We start from the raw sequence: 26,044 nt of genomic DNA, 5'->3' as shown, positions 1-26,044 counted from the left end.
AATCTAACTTCAATTTCTTGAACAGCGGAACTCAACGTTTCACTCTCCTGTTTTCCTCACATCACCGTCTATCTTTAACATTAACGGACTGCTTGGCCAACTTGGTGAAAAGTCAATTTCTGAAAAAATTACGAACATCATTCTGAAGCAACGCTTGTTATGTTAGTTAACCGTTACTTCTTTTAAAATTATGAAAAGGTTGCGATTTATGATGAAACAAGACTGGAGAAATGGTCGGATCTTATTATTGCCGTCATGGTTACAGTTACAACAATATCTGAGTAACATATTATATTCAACATATTATACCTTGTGAGCGGCTCACGGCATGACTGAACTTCAATGAATGACACACACTAAATAACACATCAGAAGAAGGAATAAGAAATCATCAAAGAATATCACCAAATCTACTAATTCATACGAAATAAGTTATCACGGTATTAAATTAGCTTTTTTCGCTAAATTGGTTGTAGAATAATCCATAAGACTTGGATGACTTAAACTAAGCTAACGATTGGCTAATAACAACGTTATAATCAGCACAGCTCTGTGAAATCAAGCAATAATAACGCAACCAAGCAGCAATGCGGAACAAACAAACTAACCGCTAAGTGTTGACAAAGCGCAATTAAGATTGTAATCTAAACACGGTGAATCAGTGCTCACCACAAGTAACGTTTACGAAAGTTTTAACCGATGATATCCCCTAGACCAGACATAACCTCAAGATCGATTAATGAACCCGCTTCACCTTTCTATTCTCAGCTTGCGCTCAACAAATCGCGCACAGAGCTCCTGAAACGGAGGTAGGAGTAGGTGCAAGCTCTTTTTGCGCAGAAGAGGCTCTGAGAAGAATAAGCTGCCGCAGCCGATATTTTTTCATGACGTAATAATGACGTCAATGTTTCATCATTTTACCCTATTTAATACACGAAAATTGGTTTATAATAAAAGAGTCGATTTTTATATGCAGTTGATTATTTTGTCAAATTTAAATGAGTCGAGTTTACCGGTCGTAAAATGTTCGATCAACTTAGTAATGTAGGAAAGTAAACCGAGAATTCTATTTCCATTGTCTGCGGAGTCGTAACAACTTTACAGACGTAGTTGATGCAATAACTTGTTAAGAGTTTGAAAAAGGTCGTTTTGCGACGGTTTTCCAGAATTACAAAGCTATATTTTTAATCACTGGTGTAATGGAACATGTGTAATGACGCCTCCATTTAATTGATTTTTTGCAGTTCAGAAGTCCCAAGTTTAAATCCCACCCTGCTTTCAAGTTTGATTGTTGTCGCTTCTAACTATAAAGCACAACGATTTTTGCACACCAAACCCAACAACAGTCACGATTAATTCCCACCCCAGGTTGAACAAGTTTCGGGATCAAATCCCTGCCCCAGCGCAGACGTAAACCAACAAAACTCCCAATGTCGTAGTGTGTTACAGAAGTCAATATAGTTGAAACTTACCCACATTCTTAAAAAAGTATTTTAGGGTAATGCCCCACTAGTAAGGTCAAAAGGTAAAAATCTCCCTGGTGGTTGTGTAGCTCACCGTGACGCCGAGAAAAACTTCAGCAAACAGCAAACCAAAGGCTCCCGGTCCAAAGTTCGAAACCTGCAAATTCAGTCCTTAATTGGAGCGCAAATAACTTCAGCAGAATTTTTCTCATCGATTTGAACGGTAGGCTTTTTTAAAAAAACAAATTTGATGGTTATAGCCTACATCTTTTTTAACTTTATTGGTGGATACCATTGCATAGCCTGAGCAGAGCTACAGAGTTTTGAGCTTCCATATAGTTGTGAGCGCACTTACCCTATTCGGTTACAATACCAGCGGGCTTCGATAGGATCTTCGCGATGTTTCACAACGGTGTAAGATTTCAATGAAATCAAAGAAAGCGAATGATGACTCCGTTACAAATCAATGATCAGTGCGACAGATAGCCAGGATAAATAAAAGAAATGACTTGCTTTAATTTTTATTCAGGCCCGTCGTAAGCAGGTTTTAGTAGGCTTGTATGTTTATTGATTAGTTAAACTTTTTTGGTAAAATTGCTGGATGACTCTTACTATCGTACAGTGGCTTTCCATGTACGGTACAAGTCTGTATTTTAATATTTGCTTCAAAGTTGACGCCTTTTTTGTCTAATCGTCAGGTAGGATTTAAGAAAGTGAATTTTTTGGTAGGTTTCAGAGCGTCTAATTAATTTAGATACATATTTCATTTGCGCGGCCTTATACTTTTCCAAGCTTAGCTTCTCTGTCCACTTCTGCATTTTTCCAAGCTCACCAGCTTTGTACCCACGAAAATTCCGTGACGTAATGATTCGGCTGAAGTAGGTCACGAATTCGATTAATTGAAGCTGTTGTTATAGTATACACTATACAATATGTTCATTATTCAATCCTAAGACGGTTTAGTACTTTAGTAGATATTCAAGTGCGGGGTTTCTCGTCGATTTTGTAGTTCAGCTATAATGATGAACTGTTTTAGCACTTCCTCTTTTTCAGGAAATAGGACACTCTTACCGTTTGCGATGCAGCTTTAACTGGAAAATAACGATCCTTTATCAGCTAATTTAGTTCGTTATACCTGAATGTCAGTTGTTTTCCAGTCACAAATAAGCAATTTATAAAAATGCAGTTACCCAAAAACATAATGTAAACGCCTGAATTTACAGATTGTGTCAGCTACTGTTAACAAGTTGTTCTTTTATGTAGACCTAATTTTTTGGCTTAGAAGGGCATTTGTTAAAATCGAACCGAAGTTATGATGAAAACAATCCCGAAGTTGTTGTTGGTGGTTTCATTGTGTGTGAATATCATGTTCATATACAACTACGTTAAACAATACAATAGGCCTACATCAGTAAGAAGAATTTTAGTCTTTCCAACTTCTACAAATAACTCAGAAACGAGGTTTGTTATTTGTATTGCACTGTATCTACCAAGAATATGTGCTTCTTGGAACATTCTATAAATGTATTTCAACATTCTATATTCTAAGATCACTCTGCATATCTTTTTTTTATGGCAGGCCCGTTAAGGCAACATTCAGTGAACGACAAAATAAAGGTACTATTCTCATCGAGTTGCTCATATTGTAGCAACCAGCACACATGATGGTTAACCTACTGAATAGACAGGCCAATAATAGCTTCAGTTGAATAGGCCTAAAACTATAACGCTATATCAAATTACTGTTGTTGAATAGAACACTTGCTACATCGCATCACATTCGTCTCAATCGGATGTACTTAGTCTTTACAAATTACCCGAGACGAATTTTTGCCAAACTTTCTGTTCCTTTGTCAGATCAATTCACCTTTCAAGGGGCAAGAAGTTTAATTGTGGGAGCTTATTCGGAAGCATTGCAAGTGAAAGAGTTTGCGAGGAAATATTTTAGCAAAGATTTGGACTTGACAACAAAATCTGCCCTCGAAGAAGATTATTCTAGAAACTACCTTCCATTCAAGTAAAAATCTTGAAGCAATGTTTTTTAATTCAGTTTTTCATGTTCATTAGACATTTGTGGACTATTATAGAGATCTCACGCGAAAAATCGAAGCTCTTGTTGATGCCATTTATAGCCAATCTCAGGATAACCTGACGATTCTTGGAAATCTAGTTCAAAAAAGGATTCAAAAATTGCAGGTAATTTTATGATGATGCTATATAGACTATACAGCACAAAGAATTATGTAAACCGGTTTGCAGTTGATTACAGTGGTTTCCTAGTTACCAATTCAAAATGTAAAGCTAATTATCAATTATTTGGCTACTTTAAGTTATTGATTGAAAAGGAATTACTGTACCGGGGTACATTTTTACTACCGATACCGGTTCCGTCGGTGCCAAATCTCTGTATCGAAAAACTTTTATCAAGACATTTTATTCGGTTCCGATACTAAAGTGATTATTTCAAGGTTTTGAGAAGAACGTGGTTTTAAAAGTCGTATTAATTCAAACAAAAAGTCAACATACAATCAAAGGCATTTAATTAAACCTTAATGTCAATTTTTGCGTTTGTTATTCTTTTTCGTTTTACTAATACAATATCTAACAAAGACGCAAAGAGTGAGTTCACATAATTTGCAAACTGGAGTAACGTTTATCGTGGCCGTAATAGCCCAGCAGCAAAAACTACAATGCAACGGGATCAGATCAATAACACTGGCCAACAAAAAAATTTTGGCATGGAAGGTGAGAACGATTTTAGAGTATATCAGGGGCGCTGAGCTCGAAAATGCCATTAGTTTTTGCAAATTGGCTCTAGTTTTTAAGATATTAGCGAATTTCGATATTTTTGGTACGTTTTATTAAATTTGAAGCTACGTTGCATTTTATCTTAAGGAACAGCCTATATTAAATGTTTTACTAAGTCTATCTGCACTAAAACCACAAGAATGAGCAAAAGCTAAGACACAATGAGATTAGCTAAATGAAGAAGTACTGCATAAGTCTATTCTTTTCCATATATTCAACACAAAAAATTCCCCATTTATTCGTATTTTCATCAGATTCTCCTAACATATTGCAATTTGTGAGACTAAGCTTCCAATACCACATTAAAACTTGCTTGAAATGAACAATAAATAGCACTAATTTGGTAATAACAAACCAAGTATGCCTAAGTCTACACAAGAAAGACGACAATTTGTAAAAACAGACAAAAGGAACATGCAATCAATTTTTTTCATTTATCACGGAGTATTCAAAGCAAAACACTTTACGAAGAAATAAATTCATCTCAGAATGTGCATTAATGAAGTTCTTAGATGCACTCTAGTTATTTACTCTATTTAGCTTCATCATGCAGTCATCAGCTGCAGGAAAGTCCTCTTGTACAAATTTCGCCTGTAGTCTTGTAGTGGACAGCTTCGAATTAGGCACCAGCAGTAATCTGCCATCATGTGAGTATCCCATCTACCTTGTTATCTCTCTTCCATTAATTTGATATCTCGGTGAAACCTTTCACTTTGTTCCTCGCTCATATTTGCGAGGTTTTCAGGGAAGCGATCCTAGTGACTGAATAGATAGTGAACTTTTATGCTCATCCTTGATTCAAGAGCCTGAACGTTCGTAAGCATCACTTCTACGAGATCGACATAGTTGCTTGCTTTTGTGTTTCCACGAAATCCTTTTACAACTGCAACGAAAGAGTACCAGGCTGCCTTCTCAACTTCAGTCGTATATGAAGGAAAAACTTGATCTTTAATTAATTTTCGTATTTGTGACCCGTCAAAAATTCCTGCTTTCAGCTTTTCAATACTAAGACCAGGAAACACTTTGCACAGCTAATCAAAACAAGCACCATCTTTATCTAAGGCCTTGACAAATTGTTTCATCAAACCCAATTTGATCTGCAATGGGAGTAAAATGATGCGATCACGACTGGCCAATGGTTTATTTACAATGTTTTTATCTCCGTACACAAGTTGTTCACGTATGGGCCATTCCTTTTCAATCCAGTGTTGATCAGTGGCCTGACTATCCCAGTAACAAATAAAGCAGGGATACTTGGTGTAGCCGCCTTGTTTTCCTAAGAGAAAGTTGACCTTTTTTCAATTCAACGCATATCTCCCAGTTATATTCAGTATAAGAAAGTTTCTTCAGGACCATCCTTACACTTTGGCAGTGTTTAGTTTAGTGTTTAAAACGACAGAGTGGCCAATTGGAACACAGGCAAACTTATTTTCGTTGTAAAGTAGCACACATTTCAAACTTTTTTTGGAGCTGTCAGTCTCCATTCTTCTGGTTTATATTCAAGTAGACCCATAGATGAAAGAAATCCTTCGATGCTTGATTGGAGATGATATAAACTAATCTAAGGCCTTATTTACCTTATATTGTGCCAGACAACTCAACATTCGGGCAAAACTAAATAGCTGCTTCACATGGCTTCAGTTTTTATTAACCTATGTTACTCACTAGCGTAGGCTACATTTCTAACTTTTCGTGGTATATGTAGGAAGAAGCAATATCTCAAAAACTAGAGCCAATTCAGCAAAAGTAATGGCATTTTCGGACTCAGCGCCCCTGATATACCCCTAAATCGATCTAACATATCATGCCTTTTGAAAAAAAAAAGTTTTTTGTTGGCCTGTGTAATTAAGTCCATACAAATGCAATAAAATTTGAAAGTTCATACGAAGTAAAATAAACTCACATAAATCCAAAAAATTCTTACAAAGTTTATAAAAAAAGTGTGCTTTCGTGTCATTCAATTTGTTTGTACAAAATTATTTAAATTTAATCAATTTTTTTTATTTTGTGTGAATATATTTAAATATCAATTGTATGACTTTCTATGAATTCATGTTGATTTATTTAATTTTGAATAAACGCTTTTGAGTTTGTATAAATTATTATTCAGAAGTACAGTACTTAGTAATACAGTGTATCAACTTACTTCACGAAGGTATAATTTAAATCCAACAAATCCGCTGCTTTTTGTTTGGATAGAATCCAAGCGATTGTAAAACGGCTAAAAAGTTGATTTGCAAGTTTCCTCGTTGCGGGTTGGGATGTCAGTTCCACCACATCGGCAAATGCTTGTTAGTTGCGTTGGGTACCAATCGTGTAATGCTGGTGGATAATAAGAATGTGCACTGCAAGGGAATTGAGAAAGTTTTTCTTCCTCTAAGTAAAACTTGTTCCAGTGAAGATATGTCAATGAAGGTTGTGGAATGGTTAGGAGGTAGACCTATGCCTAAAACCAACATTAAACATATATTTTTTTCTATGTTTTCTAATATCTAGCCATCCGTCCTCCTTGTCCTGTATTTTAAACTGATCTGTTCCTTTATTCCTGGGCCTCTGTCAGAATAAAGGAAACATCTTTTTAGGTAGGCTTATTTATCCTACAATTTGTGCATGGTAGAATCACAGCTGAAATATGAAGACATTGCAGTAGTTAGTTTAGACGCGGGATCAGCTGAATATGAAACTTATTTCAAAGCATTTACCATTCCCAGATCTTTGCAAGGTAAATCGCGTTATCTTTTTAACAGTTCATAAAATAATGTTATTATGACATCACATATCTGTATCCGTAATTAAACTTTGTAACTTATAGACATCGAAAAACCGTCATCTCTGCATAGTATTCGGATTTAGTTGTTTTTTTTTAACAGAAAGAATCGAAGTTCTCCACGACGACCCAAATCTATGGTGGATCGGACAAATCATGCGCTATCTGTTTAGACCCAGTCGTTGGATTACGGACAAAGTTCAACAAATTAGAAAAAAGATTAATCTCGTCCATCCTTATGTTAGGTAGGAGCAAAAACATGTACCAGCATCACAAACCTACTCTTATATTTCGACTTACATGCGAAAAACTTTGTTAAGTAGCGTATTTTTATGAAAGATAGTGTGTAGGCATAAAAGAACTCAAAGAGTGCATACTCCCGCCAAAGTAGCTCATAAATTTTAAGCGGCGTTGTCAGAAAAGTAATTGTTTTGTCCCATGTTTCTTACTTGGACGTGGACAATCGGTCAGAATAGTATAGCATACCCAATTACTGTGCCATCGATCCCGGTACTGCTGATACTTTTTATCTAAAGGTACAAAATGCTTAAACCGACTTATATTATCCTAGCAAGATTATCCGGTACCAGCAAGTATGACTATCTCATGATTCTCAAGAAATAAAATTTTACAGGATATAGTTTTTTTTTAAACTTCAGCCAAGTTTTAGCGCTCGCTGTTTTGATAAAGCAGTGCGACTAACAAATGAACGTGCATCAGAACATAACTTCTTGGCGGAGGTAGGGCTGATAATTTATGATGATTCCCTAGAATATTTTTTTATAAACTTTATACATTTTAATTACAGTATCCATGTTCGGAGAACAGACAAACATTTTTTGGAAGCCAAAAGAGTGGGGATTGACAAATATATGGTTGGTTGAGACTTTTTTTTTGTTATTTCTTTTTTTAACACAACTCAGAACTCATTCCTACATAGTCTTAAAGAATGTATTTATTTTGCCTTTGAATTATGCGCCTATTTTTTAGAAAAATTTGCGTTGAAACTCCTTTTGCTTTATGCTTTATCTATAGTAAAAGTAACGCATTAGGTCATGACTTTCACTTCACTGAAAAAAATGGAGGAATCTGCCATTTTATTTTAAGGGACAAAGATAAAGTTTATGCAAAATTTTTTAAGTAAACCGCATAATTTTTTACGTGCTGTTAAATTTATAATCACCATAATGTTTTATAAAATACTTTTACAAAAGCAAAAAAATTAGTTTAAAGTTTAGTGGATCTTATACCACCTTCTATAACTTAGTGTACAGAATTTCTAAGCCTTTTTTCTGGAAAAGTGCTCAGCATTTTTTTAAATTTTTTACGAAAACGAACTATTACAGGAGCACGTTATCGATTGGTTTGACAACCGTTTGAGAAGTGCAGGTAGCAGTTCAACCAGAAACATTTACGTTGCAAGCGACGATCTGGCGCATGTGATACCTGATGCCCGTCGCAAGTAACTATAAATATATGGCTACGATAATATCGATAACAATGTCATGATTTCTCAGTTTATTTTAAAATTTAACGCATTTGTTTAACCCGGTCAATCTGGTTTTAGATACCCAAACTACAAATTTCTGTATCAACCAAACGATAAGAAATCTCTAAAAGATATGAGACAAGGCTTTTTCGGACGGGACACGGAGGAAGAACTCGTTTCATTAGTTTGTGATTTAGTTATTTTATCGCAAAGCGACTATTTCGTCGGAACATACAGTTCTAATGTAAGATTGTAGTGATTCGTTATTGCAATGGTCCGTATAACAGAAATTTGAATGGTCACCTAATCACGTATTAACACAATCAACACTTTATGGTGTTTAGGATCACTTGAAAAAACGTATTGTTTTTTTGCACAGGTCGGCCGTCTTGTAACGGAACTCATGCACTCTGCCAGCGATGCTACTTTCAGGTCACGGTCTGTTGATCAGGGAATGTATTACCACCAGGGATTCCCCATAATCTACCGTGCAATTGAAAGTCACCTCGGCGGCAACGGGGAACTTTCCTTTTCCGCCGGAGAGAAGATTTTTCTCCAGCCACTATTAGCCGGGTCGCTACAGTACAAAGGATTTGGGACAAAAGTAACTGGACAATACGGCAGCTTTCCTATGCATAAAGTTGAACAGCTTTTAACTACAGTACCGTATGTTGCTATTACTGACATATAGTTTGAATTTCCTACGGCAACGTTGTGAAGTGCCTTTGTCCATGTCTTTCTATTACGTTAAATGCATTTAACATACCATGATATTTAAAAAGCATTGTTTGAGTATTTTATTACTGAAAAAGCCTCCTATATTGACGGCGGTTTTAGTGATGTTTTGTGTGACGCCTGTGATAAAGTTCATGACATCTATTAAAAAGTTCCGTTTGCAAAACCCATGCACTTTTACACAATCAATAGACTTCTAATCAGCCATACTGCTGTGCACCATTAACGCAAATCAGCAATATAATGAAGCTCTTCTATACTAAAGTTAAATGTCTCAGTGAGTGATTAAACGTTTGAATTGCAATTAAATTAATTATATGAGTTTAAAGTTATTGGAATTTGCATGAGCTCATTTAACTTCATACCGATATACATCCAGTACCATCCTCCTCCAGTGCCAAAACCTGTATTTGCAGGCCTTTGCAGAGTTTGCAAGTTAAAATTTGTCGTGCAAACAATTGCAAAACAAACATCTGCCTTGGCAAATTTAGGCGCTTACATTATGTTATTAGTAAGGCGATTATTTTTTGACTTGTCAAAAAAAGTCAAAAATTTGTCAAATTTACAACATTAGGTCAAAAAATGTCAAAATTGTTTACAAAGTCAAAATTTTTTACAAACTGCATTTTCGTGGTGTTGTGACAACCAAACCACGTGACTCTGTGTCACGTCATAGCCTACGTGCAGAAAAACATCTGCATCAGAAATGATAATGTGAAGACCTTGATTGAACTGGTTCGGAAATTGGAAAACAAATACGTCAGAGGTCAAACTTGGCCAGGATGATGCAACTTTTGAAGAAAAACAACGAACGGACAAAAAAAAAGATTTATGCTAAAAAAGGGGATGGTTTGGTTGCGAGTCGGGGAGAGTTGATGGAGATACAGTAAAACGAGTGCATTAAAACGTGATTACCTGAATTACATTTGTTGGGCGACTGAAGGCTATAATAAAAGTGTATTCTGTTGCTGCCGGGGTATTCATTATTTTTGCAGGCGATTTATCAATAGGTAAGTGTACGTTAAATAACATTTACGTATTGATGTAAACCGAAAAATCAAACTTCACGGTCAGAAGTGAGAGGGACTCGTATGCTAACCAAGACGATAGCTAAGTCAAATACAGCTATCCATTGTGACGAAACCTAAAGCGTCATAAGTGGTGCCCCGAGTGAGGAACTCAAGACCTTCACCGTGAGAGTTTGTATGCAATACTTTAACAACGTGGGACTTCAGCGGACTTTCGTCATACATTTATCAAGATTTCTACTGCTGTTAATTTTTACGGAACTTCACCCTTGCTACTTCTAACTGGTACTGTGTTTTTTATTGTACATTATAATTGATGGTTAATGGCTCTTTGTTAAACCTGTCTTATGTTTTCTAAATTGAATTTTCTGAAGCCATTGGAAAACGTTATTGATAGTCATTTTTCCCTTAACACATTACCGCAATTGAGCGTTATGTCAACAAGTGTTCCACTAAACATGAGCGATATTGCCACTGATACTAACCTAGTAACCTCAGTAACTTTAACCCCTTCCTCGAGCGCATCGTCAGTCTCGGAAAGTGTTAAAGCTGACTCTTTTATGAATGGCATTGGACCGTCTCGAACGTCTCGAGTAAAATTTGGCACTGATTTCCCTACTAGCAGTCGAAATCCTGATTTCAATTTCTTCCAATCGACTCTAGATTATCCTCCTCGCGTTGGAATTAAAGTTTCTTTACCGCCATTTTGGTCAGACGCCCCGCGCGTATGGTTTCAATCAGCAGATGGAGTCTTTAGACAGAACGGAATAATTTCTGAGTATGAAAAATATGATCTTGTGCTTTGTGCGCTAGATTCAAGACATATGACTCGTGTTGAACATATTATCTGTCATAAACCACAAGATAAGCCATATACTGCGTTGAAGGAAGCGTTACTAAAGGAATTCGAACTTGATGAATCTCAGAGGTTAAATCAGTTATTGTATAATGTCCAATTGGGTGACTTAAAACCTACCGAACTTTTATTTCAAATGAAAAAGTTACTTGGAAACTTTTCTGATGATAATCCAGTTGTTACGTCTTTGTTGAAAAAGTTATTTCTTGACAAATTGCCATTACATTGCCGTCAAATTCTTGCTGGCTCTTTAGAGTCTGATTTAGATGTCCTTGCTTGGCGCGCGGACGAAATTATGTCGCATTCTGATCAAACTCACCCAACAGAAGTCAGCGTCCAAAATGTCAATTCAAATCTTTCTTCCATGAATGCAGTTCTTACCAAACGTGTGGACATGTTAGAAACCGAACTCGCAAGGCTGCGAATGCAACGTCATGTTAGCAATAATAAGCCTGATACAAACCAACGCTCGTTCGCCCGACCCAGCTGGTCGAGTCGATCACCCCAGCGTCACCGCTTTTACAGCAATCAATTTCGGCCGAATTTTTCTCCTAATAGCCGAGGTGCTGAATATTCAGGCAGAGCTTTTAACAATGAAAGACCACGCTTCTTTCCTGGTTCCATAGATTCGGCTCAAAGAACTAGGCGCAATTTTAATCCGCCTAACCGCAAATTAAATGCTCCCAATTTATGCTTTTATCATAGCAGATATGGCCGAAATGCTTTCAAATGTCAATCACCTTGTGGTTGGAGGCGTGATTCATTGGCAAAAAACGCCTAGCGCCGCCGACAGGTCCTTTGGAAGTTATCGGCGGCGTAAAATCAAATTCTTTGATGTACATATATGATGATAAAACTAAGCTTGATTTTATGATTGATACCGGATCGCCTAAATCTTTTGTGTGTGCAAAACATTGCTCTGATTTTACAAAAGGAAGTTATTACAATTTTCAAGCAATAAATGGCTCTACTATTAGAGTTGTTGGAAAGAAATGCTTAACTATTTCTTTGGGTTTTGAGGATGATTTCACTTGGGAATTTTTGGTAGCCGAAAACATAACGTCCAATCTAATTGGCTGTGATTTCTTGGCGTCGTTTGCTTGTGGATGTATGTCTTAAGCGTTTGATGAAGGCCTCAAACACGGCTTATTCTACACCAGACTGCTCTTTTTCACAAACCCCGCATTTTTATGCAGATGCTGAACAGAGCCAACCGAGTACCGAGTTTGACTTTGTTTACCAGAAATATTCTAAAGTATTTGACGTCACTAAATTTTCTCAACGTGCAATACCGGGCGTAACTCACCATATTGTTACCGATCCTCAAGCAGCACCAATCAAGCAGAAAATGTTTCGTTTCTCGCCAGAAAAAGAAGCCATTATTCGTAAGGAATTGGACCGGATGTTAGAATTGGGTGTAATAATTCCCAGCTCAAGCCCATTTCGTTCAAATATTGTGTTAGTTAGTACAGAAGTCAACCCCAGGGGAATTCCGACTTTGCATTGATTATCGTTTTTTGAACGCTATCACATCACCGGATACTTACTCTACCCCGTTTTTGTCTGATTTTGTTAACCACATGGCTGGGAGCTGTATTTATTCCCGCCTTGATTTGAAAAGTGCTTATTGGCTAATTAAAGTAGCTCCAGAAGATATCCCTAAGACTGCTTTTACTTTTAAGGGAGCTACTTATTGCTTCCAACGAATGCCATTTGGACTTCGAAATTCTATGGCCACTTTCCAACGAGCAATAGACCATGTGTTACAAGGTTTATCTAACTGTTTTGTATATTGTGATGACATCATAATCTTTTCCAGTTCAGCTAAAGATCACAAAGCCCATCTCGCAGCAGTTTTTGATAGGCTTTTGCAGTTTGATATGATCGTGAATAAAGATAAGTGCGTATTGGGTGCTGATTCTTTAACATTTCTTGGTCATAGACTTTCTAAACATGGAGTTCAGCCTCTGGAATCGAAGGTAAAGGCTATTGTTGATTTTACAAAACCGGCTAATATGAGAGATCTTCGCAGATTCTTGGGAATGATTAATTTTTATCGCAAGTTTATTCCTAAGTGCTCAACTCTTTTAGCACCACTAAACAAGATGATCAAACCCAGTCAAAGAGAAAAAAGCCCATCAATTGGACAACGGAAGCCAATGAAGCCTTTGACCAAGCTAAAAACGTGCTTGCAAATACGGTGACCTTAGATTTTCCTGTCAGGAATGCAACAACACGCCTATACACTGACGCCTCACTTCATGCAGCAGGTGGTTTACTGACACAGATCGTTGACGACACTGAACGGCCACTTGCATTTTTCTCAAAGAATTTTAACCAATGCCAATCGAAATACAGCACTATTGAGAGAGAAGCTTTAGCAGCTTCAATGGCTGTACGTCATTTCCGATATTATTTAGAGGGAAGAGACTTTGCTCTTTTCACTGACCACAAGCCCTTAGTGTCTATGGTTAAACGTGACTTGTCCTCAATATCCCCACGTTTGTATAGATACTTGTCATTTGTTTTAGAATTCACGTCGGCCTTTCAATACATACCTGGAGATCAGAACCTAACTGCAGATCTCTTGTCACGTTCGCCCGCCAATGATCCAGCTCAAGATGCCTCCCCTGTTTCAGATGACAAACAGAACGAACAACCTGACAATCAATACCAAATTGTTGCTGGGATTGTCGAAGATTCTCCAACGCTTGATTTTGAGCGAATGGCGGCTGAACAATTTACGGACCCCACATTACAGGATTTGATTTCAGGCGACACGTCATTACAGCTTCGCCAGATACCAATAACTAATCAAAACATTTCAATCTTGTGTGACGTCAGTAAAGGTCAACCAAGACCCCTTCTGCCGCAGTCGTTTCGTCGACAGGTATTCGATAAAATACACGGACTTTCTCATGGTGGTATCAAAGCAACGCAAAAATTGATGTCCAAACGATACGTGTGGCCTCAACTTCTTTTGGATTGTAGAGATTGGGTTCGAAGATGTATACCTTGTCAACAATCTAAAATACATAGACATGCCGTAACCCCTTTGCAGAAATTCAAGAAACCAGATGGAAGGTTTTCCCATATTCATGCTGACATACTTGGCCCTTTACCGCCCAGTAACGGTTACTCATATTCTGATGATCACTGATAGATTTACCAGGTTTATGGTTGCAGCTCCATTACGAGATATCACTGCTAAAGAGGTTGCCAATGCATTGATTTTAAATTGGGTCTCGTACTTTGGTGTTCCTATGAAATTAACAACTGATCGCGGTTCCCAATTTACCTCCGTACTTTTTCGAGATCTAGCGGCTTTCATGGGTACTCATCTGATTCATACCACAGCTTATCATGCAAGTAGTGACGGCGCTGTTGAAAGAAAAATACAAACACTGAAGAGAGCCCTTAGAGCTCACACACAAGATTCTGATTGGATAAACAACCTTGGTTGGGTTGTACTCGGCTTACATGCAACGATGAAAGCTGATATACAAACTTCTCCTGCCGAATTAACTTTTGGAACCACAATTCGTCTCCCAGGAGAATTCTTTGAACCACCTGATGAAAATTACCTTCCTCTGTCTAGGTATGTCACTACCCTCAGCAAAGACATGGAAAAACTTCGATACATTCCTCCGCGTGAGCCCTACCCCATTAAAACGTACGTTCACAAAGACCTTTGGACTTGTTCTCACGTTTTTGTGAGACATGATGCACATAGGAAGCCCCTTTCACGCTTTTATGATGGTCCATTCCTTGTCTTAGATCGAACAGACAAATATTTCACCCTATTAATTAAGAATAAACATGAAAATGTTTCTTTGGATCGTTTAAAGCAAGCTTATTTACCAGGCCTAGCTTTCGCTGATATTAATACTGAACAAGAGGAGCAACTGCCTTCCTCCTTCCATGACACCAACTTACACTCCAACCTTCCGTTTCCGCTCACTGACTTCGTCGACACCTCAGACTCAGACACGGAACAGGATATTCCCGATAGTGTTATTCCTCAAGACATTGATGAACTACCAGCAGATACCTATACTACTAGACGAGGCAGAATAATCCGCAAACCACACCGATATCGTTAGTCATGCATTTTATTTCACATGTGATTCTCTTGACATTACCAGGAGCAATATTACCCCTTTCTCTGAACCTCTGTCACCGCAATGTCATTATCAATGAGTATTTTGTGCAGAAACCTTTCCCTTGTGTAGGGCAAAAAGGCACACTGATTCAAAAATGCCGTGTGGAGATTTATGACCCCACACCCCATACTGTACACATCCCGATATACAAATGTTACCTTGTCAGCAGCACGGTTAAGACTGTCTTTTTCTTTTTTGGAGCGAAAACCCATCATGCGCAAACGCGTATAGAACAAGCGCCCAGTCCCGCTGCATGTGCAGAATGGGCAAGAACAAAACACGCAGCTGGCTGTGGACCACTAGCGACGACCGATGGCATTACTTGGACGATTTCTACCAGAAACGTCATAACTTACAAATGGCCTACCGAATCTTCCAATACTGTATACAACGTCATTCTTATTAAATCCTTAGCTATTTATGATCATGCGAGAGGTAAAATGAGCAGTCCAATCGGATCGATGTCCTCTTGCAAAATCACTCAAGGCTCCTATGTTTCGGGCACAAGTTGCTACATATGGGACTACATAAGTAGCAAAATAAATTGCCGATACAAACGCATAGGGCACGACAATGAGACGCTTTTAATGCATTTCCATAAGCACAATGAACTTTTTCGTCTTGAAATTAAGTCACTAGGTGTGTCAATCCACAAACGGGTGACATGTCCTATACCGGTAAGGACTTGCTTCCACGACACCGCAACACGCGCACCTAGCGGACTTATACTTGTCCCCTTCAATTGCAATCGCATCAACACATTGCAAGTTGCTCGGGATACTTCAAAAAAATTGCAATTCCTTTACATAGTTTTTCTATGTACGCTGCAGAAGCTTATTTGTTGAATGCAGCAACAGATCTCACTAAAGAAACAATTCATCATTTGACGAGTGATATCCATTACTTAGAATGCCAAATCCAATCATTTCTGGCTGACATTTTCTACGTCATAGGCCCTTTGTTCCCTAGTGAAGTCCTCAGCCATCTACTTAGACGTCCAGCATGCGCAATTTGAATTTGTACACAAAGATGTGCGTTTTGTTGAAAATTACATTCCTGAAAAACAGTTACTTTTGTTATTGATGGAACTTTCTATGTATACGATAACTACACGCTGACCTTACGTCATAATGACCCTCACTCCATTACTTCGTCCTCGGTGAATGTAAAAGCTCCAATGTTCACCCTTAATTTCTCTTCACTCATTAACTTGTTTCCTGGCAACATTGATGGACATGATGATCTCAGTGGAATCCTGGAAGCAGTCAGTCAGACACGCCTCATACGGGTTAAGCTTTACACTTTTCTTGGCGGCACACCCCAAGCTAATACCCAAGCCGATTTATCCTATATTCAGAATACTGTTTCTAAAACCTTTAAAAACACCTTTTTCAAATGATTTTTAGTATAAACTCCCCAGTCATCAGTGGCATTTTCTCAATCTTGCTTATTTTATCAATTGTTTGGACCATTATTTGGACTGTTTGGCTTTTCAAAATTGTCAATCCATTTTTGGTGAAATTGACATGCACTAAGTTTTCTCGTTTTAAACGAACTCTGAACTTGTCTGACAATTAAATGTGATGTACATACTTTTGCTTATGCTTGTATATATCGCTATGATCTACGCTCACGTTACTCCACGAATACGTATCATGTCGTGTATTATTACTTTAAACATATTCCACTTATGTATTATACCTGTAATTATCTGCTTGTGTTTGTGATATTATTAATCGATATGCTTTTGAGTTTCAGACATTGTATCCTAAATGTTCATCTACATCGTGAAGGAATCCTAATTCCAGAGCGATGTTTCTTCTCTTGTGCCATTCATTGTTTCTTTCGACCTTTTGCTTCGGTCGCCTGCTCCCTCTGCAAAAACGTTCCTACGTCACGTTCCGGTCTCGGGTGGAGAGTTATGTGACAACCAAACCACGTGACTCTGTGTCACGTCATAGCCTACGTGCAGAAAAACATCTGCATCAGAAATGATAATGTGAAGACCTTGATTGAACTGGTTCGGAAATTGGAAAACAAATACGTCAGAGGTCAAACTTGGCCAGGATGATGCAACTTTTGAAGAAAAACAACGAACGGACAAAAAAAAAGATTTATGCTAAAAAAGGGGATGGTTTGGTTGCGAGTCGGGGAGAGTTGATGGAGATACAGTAAAACGAGTGCATTAAAACGTGATTACCTGAATTACATTTGTTGGGCGACTGAAGGCTATAATAAAAGTGTATTCTGTTGCTGCCGGGGTATTCATTATTTTTGCAGGCGATTTATCAATAGGTAAGTGTACGTTAAATAACATTTACGTATTGATGTAAACCGAAAAATCAAACTTCACGGTCAGAAGTGAGAGGGACTCGTATGCTAACCAAGACGATAGCTAAGTCAAATACAGCTATCCATTGTGACGAAACCTAAAGCGTCATAGTGTCTTAGAGGTTGCACTGTAGGCGAACTTGAAATTTTACATTGTACACCTTGTAGCCTACTTTATACTGTTGTAAATGGTCATAATGTTGCAATGGTCATTGTCTACTTATTGTGAATCAGCTCTTGCTTCGGTTTTGCTGTGGATAGTTCAATAACTTCATGTAACTTTAGTTTAGACAAATGTATTGAACAATTTTTGTTGTGTGTGTCTTAGTTGCAGTTTTTTTAGCAGTGATTTGAAATTAGCTCATTTCCTTTTTCAGAATAGTCTAGGTCTGTGTTCAATTTTTGCCTTAATTTAGGCTACTACAATAAATTTTAACTTTTTGTAACTTACAATAATGCGTAATTTGACTATAATTCATATGTTAAAATTTTCAATTTTTAGGTCAAAAATAATCGCCCTTTATGACTTATTTTATTATGAAGACAATCCAAAATAATGAAAATACCGCGAGTGTAACATCAGCGAACTTGTCGTCATTTTTAAAAATGGAAAAAAACTGAGAAAGTTATATTAGTGAATTGTTTTGTTCTAGCTGCTTTGGTATAGGCCTACGTTGTCTGCTTTTCTCACTCTCAGATTTAATTTTTCACCTTGACGACTTATTGTCTTGTGAAAATGACAACAAAGTTGTCTATCTTAACATTGAACTTCTTCAAATTGAATTCAACAATGGTTGCACAGGAATGACAACTGTATATGCTGATTATATTGAAGTTTCTTTGAAGTTTTGAACAAATACATTTTGACAAAACATTGCCACAGCAACAGCATAGAGACGTCCATGTTACAGCGATGATCTTAGCAAACTGAATGCATTGAATAGCTGTGAATAATTTACGCAGGATAGGCAGGCACGAAAGTAATGTTACGACCAAAAACGGAAAACAGGAAGTCATCGATACGCAATGCAATGCTTCGCAATGCAGATTTCTGAAAATAAGAACTCTAAACTGTATTCGATCTGTATACTATAATATCCCCTTATTATCACAAGTTCATTAAAGAATCTAAGTTTTATTTTAAAAACAAACCAGTTTTTACATAGAAATGAAAGTCAGATTAAGCTACCAGCCAAGCTTTTTAAGAGTTATAATAAAAAGAAATTTCGATTGACGTCACATATCTCTTTTTCTGCTTTTGAACAAATCACGGAAAATTTTTAATTATGATTTTTATGAGTTTAGATTTCGACAATATTCATGACATCACATTTTCTCGTTCGATGATTTTCATGAGTCATGATAACGTGGGAAAGTTAAATTAGAAGACATAAATGTTGGTAAATTGAAGAAATTTAGGGTTTTTCTTAATCTTGCCAAACTTCGACAACGGAAAACCTTGAAGTCAATTAACTTCGGCTTCATTTTGGTTTCAGTCACAAACAGACAATAGAAACTACAGAGTAAGCATTACTAAATATCAGTAACGGTAAAATGTTACAATAGCTGGTTAGGGTCAGAGAGTTATCAGGACAGTCTGACAGCAAACATTGTTATTGACCTTGCAAGTATGTACAGTGATGTCATATAGAAAAGCTTTTAAGCATAAGAAATGCATTTGTCATTGTAACTTCCAGCAAAATATAAGTTGGCTACAAGGCAGATAATAATGACAACATTTATTTTATTTCTAGTTTCTCTTCACACTTATTTATGTTGTTTCTTGCTTCTTTGATGTCTTCATCAGAGTCTTGTTTTCTTCTTGGTACATTGCGCAACCTCAGATCTAGTTCTGTTTTAAAATATGTTAAAGCTGTGTCATATTCTGCTTTGGCAAAGTGACACTTGCCTAATAACCAGTAGGAGTCGCACTTGTCCACTACAGGAAGATTGTTTTGTTCACAAATCTCAAGTGATTCCTTCACCTCACTTATTGCAGCATCATAATCACCAAGCTCATACAAGCACCATCCGATGTTATGTAATGTTCGTTCTTTGCTTAGTTTAACAGCAGGTTGGTTCTGATCATCTCGAAGATCTAGATATTTGAGCGTCTCTCTGTATTCTTTAACAGCATCTTGATATTGGCCAATCTCCTGTTTACACCAGCCATTGATAGGATGCAGCTGATTCAAACATTGATATTTATTTTGCTCCGACACTTTCAAGTCATGGATTTTACTTATGACGTCATCAACTTGCTGAAGTGCTTCTTGATGTCGATTCAACTTCTTCAAGCACCATGCTTTGTAAACCATCAAACGTCCTATACATCTGGAATTTTGTACATCTTGTTGATCCAGCTGCTCCCACACGGAAAGTGAGTCTTTGATTTGATCTTTTCGATAATATGCAAATGCCTCAAGACATTTTATAAAGTGTTCATCATCAAGTGATGCATTTCCTGGTTTGTGTTCAAAGAATCGTTTGCTTTCACTGATAGTTCTTGATCATAGAGTCCAAGTAAAAACAGCATTTTGAATTTATCCTTTAGATCAGCGTGGTCCAACTTCTTTTCATCGCGGGCCAAAATCAGAAAATTTTTTTATCTTGCGGGCCAATCTTTTTAAATTAGAACTGAAGAAATGTGAAATTAGAACTGAACAACAATGTGACAATGATATTAAAACTGAAATTAGAACTGAAAAAAGTTCTCTTTTTTTATTAAAACTGAAATTAGAATAGTTCAAAATTTAGCTATTAAATACTGATCAATGTGACATCTGCGGTCAAGGTTCTTCCTCGACAATAGCGACTATCAAAGCTGACTATCACTTCGCGGGCCAAAGTTGGCCTGCGGGCCAAAGTTGGCCTGCGGGCCTGCAGTTGGACAACGCTGCTTTAGATCAATAGTAATGTCACATCTCAGATTATACAAGTCATTTCTGAGTACTTTTTGCAAATTATATGCTATAATAAAGTAATCAACAGAACTTTTGTGGCCTACAAAATTTGTCAGTTTAGAATAAGGGTTATCTGTGACACGATAAACCTCATCTTCACCAACATAATCATCTTGGCTCTGTTTGTTCATATACCAACTTAGTCTGACTTGGCAGCTAACAGCAACAGCATAAGATAGCAGATGTGCGGTTTCATCATTGATTTTCTTGTTTTCATGGAGTTGTTGGATAATTGCAAATGAGAATGCTTTATCAATGGAGTATAGTAGTCCTAAAGCTGCTATAAATATACTGGTACTTCGATAAACTACTCGCTTGATGTTGCATTTGCTTGATGCAAAGAGGTTATTTAAGTTCTTGATTGCATCAAAATTTTTCAAGTCTTCTTTGAGTTGTTGTTTTAAAAGATCATGATTTGATTCTTTGTTGTTCTGGAGACTTGATTTTACTTGATCAGTAAACAGACCATATATGGTGTGGCTCCATAAATGACTGTTGTCGTACAAATCACCTGATGAATCTTGTAGCCATTTTTTATAAGTTCTTCTTGGTCCAAATATTTTACCATGTCACTTACTATTTGTATCAATTCAGTTGTCCATGGTTTATTTTTTGTCTTTTCTGTCCTACCAAGTGGTAGTTTACATGCAAAAGGCATCATTCCGTCGAACGATATTCCACGCGTTGTATAAGAATCGAAAAACCAGTCCCCGCCTTTTTTGGTGACATCGTTTAAACTTGGAATGGCAACACTGGGAATAATTGTTTCTTTTAAGTTGATCACGATAGTATTGAAGATTACCGAAAACCATCAAAAATATTCCAGAAGTTTCTCATTTTTTCCCTTTTTTTCACTCCTTCTTCTAACAGAATAATATGTTCAAAATCTGAGTAAGGTGTGACCTCAGATCGTGCCAGTGATCCCATCGCAGCAATACAAAACTCACACAGATTCTTGCCCATTATTTCAATGCATTTCTCTGCTATATATCTCATTACATCACCGTACTTCTGTGTTATTTGTTCTTGAATCAACTTAATGTCATGAATCTTTTTTACTTCCAATTGATTTTGTTCCCCAATCGTGATGTCATAAGGGATAGTTTCCAATCTCGATAATGCTTGTTGAGCTGTGTCTCTCATTTCTTTGATCATTTGTGCAGCCTGGTTTGATATTTGCATTAAATCAGCATCCATTTTCTCAGCACCAGCTGTTTGGAGCAATTCTGTGCAAAACAGTTGCAAATCATCTATAAGTTGTTGATTTGAAGGTTGCCTGGAAATGACAGCATTTAGAAGGGCAGCGCTGCGAATTAGACTTATCTTGTCTGGGCTTTTGATTTTATAAAGAAGTCCCATTTGATGAAAGATCTCTGCTGATGCACAGGGATCATTTTCTTTACCTTTCTCATTGCACATTTTTCTCAACTCTTCTGCTAACCTGAGATCTTTTTCACTGAAATCTTTTTGAACAAATTTGATTCCCGGTTCAGGAATATTTTGTTTATTGCTTGATGTACTTAGGCAGGACCCCATTTAAGTTTTGAAGAAAAAATTGTAAAGCCAAATTCTCCAAGAAACAAGATTTAATTTTAAAGTCTGATAAATTTTAGCATTATTTCTCATTTTGCTACAAAAATAAATAACAAATGATTATAACCTTGTTTAAGTAAATGTTTTTTACTTACGTTACCGGCCTACTTGCTTGATTTTTTAACACTGGTTGTATTTTTACATATATTTAAAGTAATTCTACTGCTTGATTTTTTTTGATTTGTTCAAATTTTCATAAAATGAGGAGCCAAAGCTTTAAATCAAGTCACATCACAGAACAAAGCATGATCACTAATTGGTTGTGATAAATTTGTTTTTTCGTATTTGCAGGTATTAATATTATATCAAGATATAAAATGACTGATTGAAAATTAATTATCGGTCAAGGTCAGCGAAGCAAGCTACGACGCCTCAAAGACAACATCCCGCAAGGATCGGCCTTGATTCCTCCACTTCTCTTCAACATCTACACCCATGACCTACCAAACACCATGTGGTCCATGCACACCTCAGCGGACAAATTTTCCATCGTGTGCTTAGTGCAGGAATGGGAAACAACACCCTTTGCCGTGATGTGACTACTTTGTCGACCTGTCTGCAGAAATGGAGATTGAAGCTGAACAGAACCATAACGGTGTCGGTATCTTTCCACCTTAACAACATGAACGCAAAATGTTAGCATGAAGTTATCATCAGCGAAACGCCTGTGTCTTTCTGTCAAATCTGTCAGATCCAAAATACTTTAATACTCTGCAAACTAGTACTTTTATAGTACTATTACTTTTATTTTCGAGTTGTAAATGAAATGTAGTTGGTGACATAGCGACATAGTTTGCTGCAAGCTGCACACGTTTCTTCCTATGGATGATGTTACTCAAGTGCATTGGATATGAAGGAAACTGTATGACTTCACAAAGCTGTCACGATTGTGACCTCAATAATGTAGAATGGAAGGTGAATAGGAGTTTAGTGTGGCTTTACCCATTTGTAATTTAATTTTTTCATGTCATGTTTTTTAAATGTGCACCTTGCAGGCCTGCACTCATTCATTCAATTGACAACCTATGGTTTTTTTATATGACGGACATCCTGACCTTCAGTTGTTTTGATGCTAAATCCAGGGATTGGTCAGTCTGTCGGGGTGCGCCAGCAAGTGGTCAACGGCATATATGAGTGGGAGAAATGTGAGGAAGTAAGTTGACAGCAGTGTTGCGATGATTCGAGTCGACTCGAGTCAAATTTCTCATGACTTGGTCTGAATCGAGTCAAACGTTTTGAATGACTTGACTTCGATCGAGTCCAGGTGCTGAATTAATGGAGCCACCAGCCACGTTATACGAAAAGGTTAAAAACGAATAGTTTTCAAAAAAATTTCAGAAAGCATTAACATTAACAAACTAACTGCTTAGATATTTTAATGCAATGTATGATATATCATGTCGACATAAATGTTTTTGAAATTAAAAGCATTGACCTGACTTAGCTCAAGTCACAGTTTAAATTGACTCAACTTGACTCTGTGAACTATGAGCAGAATTTTCTATTTTCTATTCTTTATAGTTTATAGTACTGTATATAGTTTAATTCTATAAGCAGAATACTATGAATTTTAAAACTATGAGTAATATGTTGTTGTTAACTTGAAATTAAAACGATCAATCAAAATACTTTGACATTTCCGAGGTTGGTAAAATCGACAGCAAATAGACTAACCATGCAAATGGGACTTTGTGTAGATTTTGACAGGTTTCATAAAAAGTGTTTGATATAAAAGCAGCACTAAGCAGTGTAAAGATTTTGAACGTAGCAACGGCCATGTTTAGTTGTTATGCTGTTTAGACTAAATCCCAGTACCCTCAAATAAGTTATTAAAAATCATAAACTTTTGTTAAAAATTGGTTAGTAAGTAGATGTTTAAAAGTAGATTTTAGAGTGAATAAGAAAATGTGCGTGTGCGTGGTTGCATTCTCTTGTTTATTTTTCACGATTAACTGTACGGAACGAAAGTTACAATGCTAACCGTTGTAATTACAGCACAATAAAACACATGCTCACGAACAATTAATGAGCTGAGCAGCAGATTTATTTGATTCACGAACAGTTAACGAGCAGGAAAAAGTGGCAAAGCCCAAGGGCTTAAAACATGCAAGATAGGAATAACGCAATTGTGCTATAAGATGGTAGATTAGCATGGCCACCAAACCCATAAAATAATTCCTAAGTTTAACAAATTTAAGGCCAAAATAACACAAACAACGGAACAACTACACTGTTGGAAGATGTAGAGAACATGTTCCCTAACATTGAAAACACGTTTATTAACAACGTAATATCTTAAGTGCACAACAAATGGATGATGCCAAAATGCGCGTAGAAGAGGTCTAGCCCAATACTAAGCATAACAATGAGATCGTTATCGAGAATGTTTTCTTGCGCTCAGGTTTATCAACGCATCATTGCTTCTAATACGCCCTCTAGCACCACCGCACGGACAGGTGATTGGTCGACCCGATAGTATGCGAATCGCCTGACTCCGGGAAAGGGAAACTCAACCCCAATCTGGTTGACAGCTTATTGTGGTCAGCTCCGAAAAGCAAGCAAAGGTAAACCCGGATTGCTTGAAACCATCATTGCTATTGATGTATTGGTGTGTGCGTGTTTACCTACCTCTTTGACGTCACAATTATATGATTACAATTGAACTGACTGTTCCCGTTATATTGACCTGGTGGTTCCTGTGATGAATATTGTATTTGATTGGTCGGGGCCTGATTACTTTGACGTGTTTTAATCAATCTCCTGTCTATTTAATAAATTGATGACTTTAATCACAGCGTGATTTAATACAAAAACTCTCAATTAATTTTAACGTGGCCTATTTTTCGAAGTAACTTGTTATTGCATTGCTGCAGTATTAGTGTGAAGAAATTTACCTTAAAATTTGATAGAAAACTGAATTTTGAACACAATTTTTCCAGTTAAAATGTTGTACAATATATTTGTATGAATCTGCAATTTTCAGCTTTTTAATTCGATTTGCTTCAAATTCAATTCAAGGTTCTCACACTTCCATCTCAGGTCTGCATCCACTCACTAACCCTGCCGCCGGACAATGGATGCGTCATGAAGTCCATCGTCGAAATTTCGTCGCACGGAACCTACCTGGTTTGCTACTCAACGAGCGGCAACGTCTTATGCCCTCTAGTGGGCTATGATTTATGAAGAGTTTTAGCGATAAGGGGCGCTGATGATCAGCTTTCGACCACAAAGCTTTTTCTTTGCATCTGCTGCACGGCCGGGAATCGAACCCGCAAACTTCATGCTGCAGGGCAAAGATTTTACAATCAAGCTAAAGTACCCTTTTTATTTTGCTGCAAATTTTAAATACATATCATTCGAAATCACTGACCAGATAAAAAAACATGTTCCACTGATGTTGCCACTTCACCCGCATCCCCGACCGGCGCCTCAGTTCCAGACATTGTTAGTTGGCTTAAGGCCGTTAACTTACATATGGGGTCGGGGTTAGAGAAGGGATTAGGAAGGGAGGGTGGGGTTGGGGTAGGGTTTAAAGGTTTTAGAGTGGCCCATGGCCGAGGGATAGGACAAAGAGCGGCGTAAGGCCATGGATTGTTTTAGAGTGGCTTATGGCCTTGAATTGGGTTAAAGGTGGCTTAGGGCCGTGGATTAAGTTAAAGCGGCTTATGGCCGTGATTTGGGCTAGAGTGGCTTACGGCCGGGGATCGAACCTGGAACCTCTCGCACCGAGTGCAGTGTCGAAGGACGCGAGCTACGAAGTGGCAACACCAAACAACGATGAGTTAATTAAATGATTAATAATAATAATAATAATAATTAATAATAAACGATGAGATGATTTAAAGAAA

At 37.3% G+C, this 26,044-nt stretch overlaps 2 protein-coding genes across 4 annotated transcripts; both read left to right on the top strand.

Moving 5' to 3' along the window:
* Positions 1-1,954: 1,954 nt before the first annotated feature.
* On the top strand, positions 1,955-9,453 carry LOC143470375 (alpha-(1,6)-fucosyltransferase-like). The gene is made up of 11 exons (XM_076968474.1): positions 1,955-2,924; positions 3,043-3,080; positions 3,321-3,480; positions 3,551-3,659; positions 6,471-6,705; positions 6,889-6,993; positions 7,142-7,283; positions 7,847-7,913; positions 8,385-8,500; positions 8,606-8,771; positions 8,907-9,453. Exons 1-11 carry the CDS (start codon positions 2,776-2,778, stop codon positions 9,216-9,218), a joined length of 1,599 nt encoding a protein of 532 aa, XP_076824589.1. The 5' UTR covers positions 1,955-2,775; the 3' UTR covers positions 9,219-9,453.
* A 1,044-nt stretch (positions 9,454-10,497) lies between these two features.
* Positions 10,498-25,721, top strand: LOC143470376 (uncharacterized). Of its 3 annotated transcripts, none has more exons than XM_076968477.1 (5): positions 10,498-17,604; positions 22,545-23,111; positions 23,192-23,349; positions 24,598-24,760; positions 25,236-25,718. In XM_076968477.1, exon 1 carries the CDS (start codon positions 10,638-10,640, stop codon positions 11,925-11,927), a length of 1,290 nt encoding a protein of 429 aa, XP_076824592.1. In that variant the 5' UTR covers positions 10,498-10,637; the 3' UTR covers positions 11,928-17,604; positions 22,545-23,111; positions 23,192-23,349; positions 24,598-24,760; positions 25,236-25,718. The 3 variants fall into 3 exon arrangements, 2 of the variants coding, with proteins under 2 accessions (XP_076824592.1, XP_076824590.1); XM_076968475.1 differs by having other exon boundaries at positions 25,215-25,718; XR_013119356.1 differs by lacking the exon at positions 10,498-17,604 and adding an exon at positions 19,307-20,020 and having other exon boundaries at positions 25,215-25,721.
* Positions 25,722-26,044: the final 323 nt, after the last annotated feature.

Source organism: Clavelina lepadiformis, chromosome 9 (assembly GCF_947623445.1).
Source record: "Clavelina lepadiformis chromosome 9, kaClaLepa1.1, whole genome shotgun sequence".
Taxonomy (NCBI): Eukaryota; Metazoa; Chordata; class Ascidiacea; order Aplousobranchia; family Clavelinidae; genus Clavelina; species Clavelina lepadiformis.
This window is presented reverse-complemented; position numbering and strand designations above follow the sequence as displayed.

Bases quoted from the DNA above. Each gene is read 5' to 3' on its own strand.
- LOC143470375 (XM_076968474.1), top strand. From the start codon at position 2,776: ATGATGAAAACAATCCCGAAGTTGTTGTTGGTGGTTTCATTGTGTGTG. The intron at 7,914-8,384 runs GTTGGTTGAGAC...GAACTATTACAG, and splicing joins TGGGGATTGACAAATATATG to GAGCACGTTATCGATTGGTT. The intron at 8,501-8,605 runs GTAACTATAAAT...ATCTGGTTTTAG, and splicing joins ATACCTGATGCCCGTCGCAA to ATACCCAAACTACAAATTTC.
- LOC143470376 (XM_076968477.1), top strand. From the start codon at position 10,638: ATGTTTTCTAAATTGAATTTTCTGAAGCCATTGGAAAACGTTATTGAT.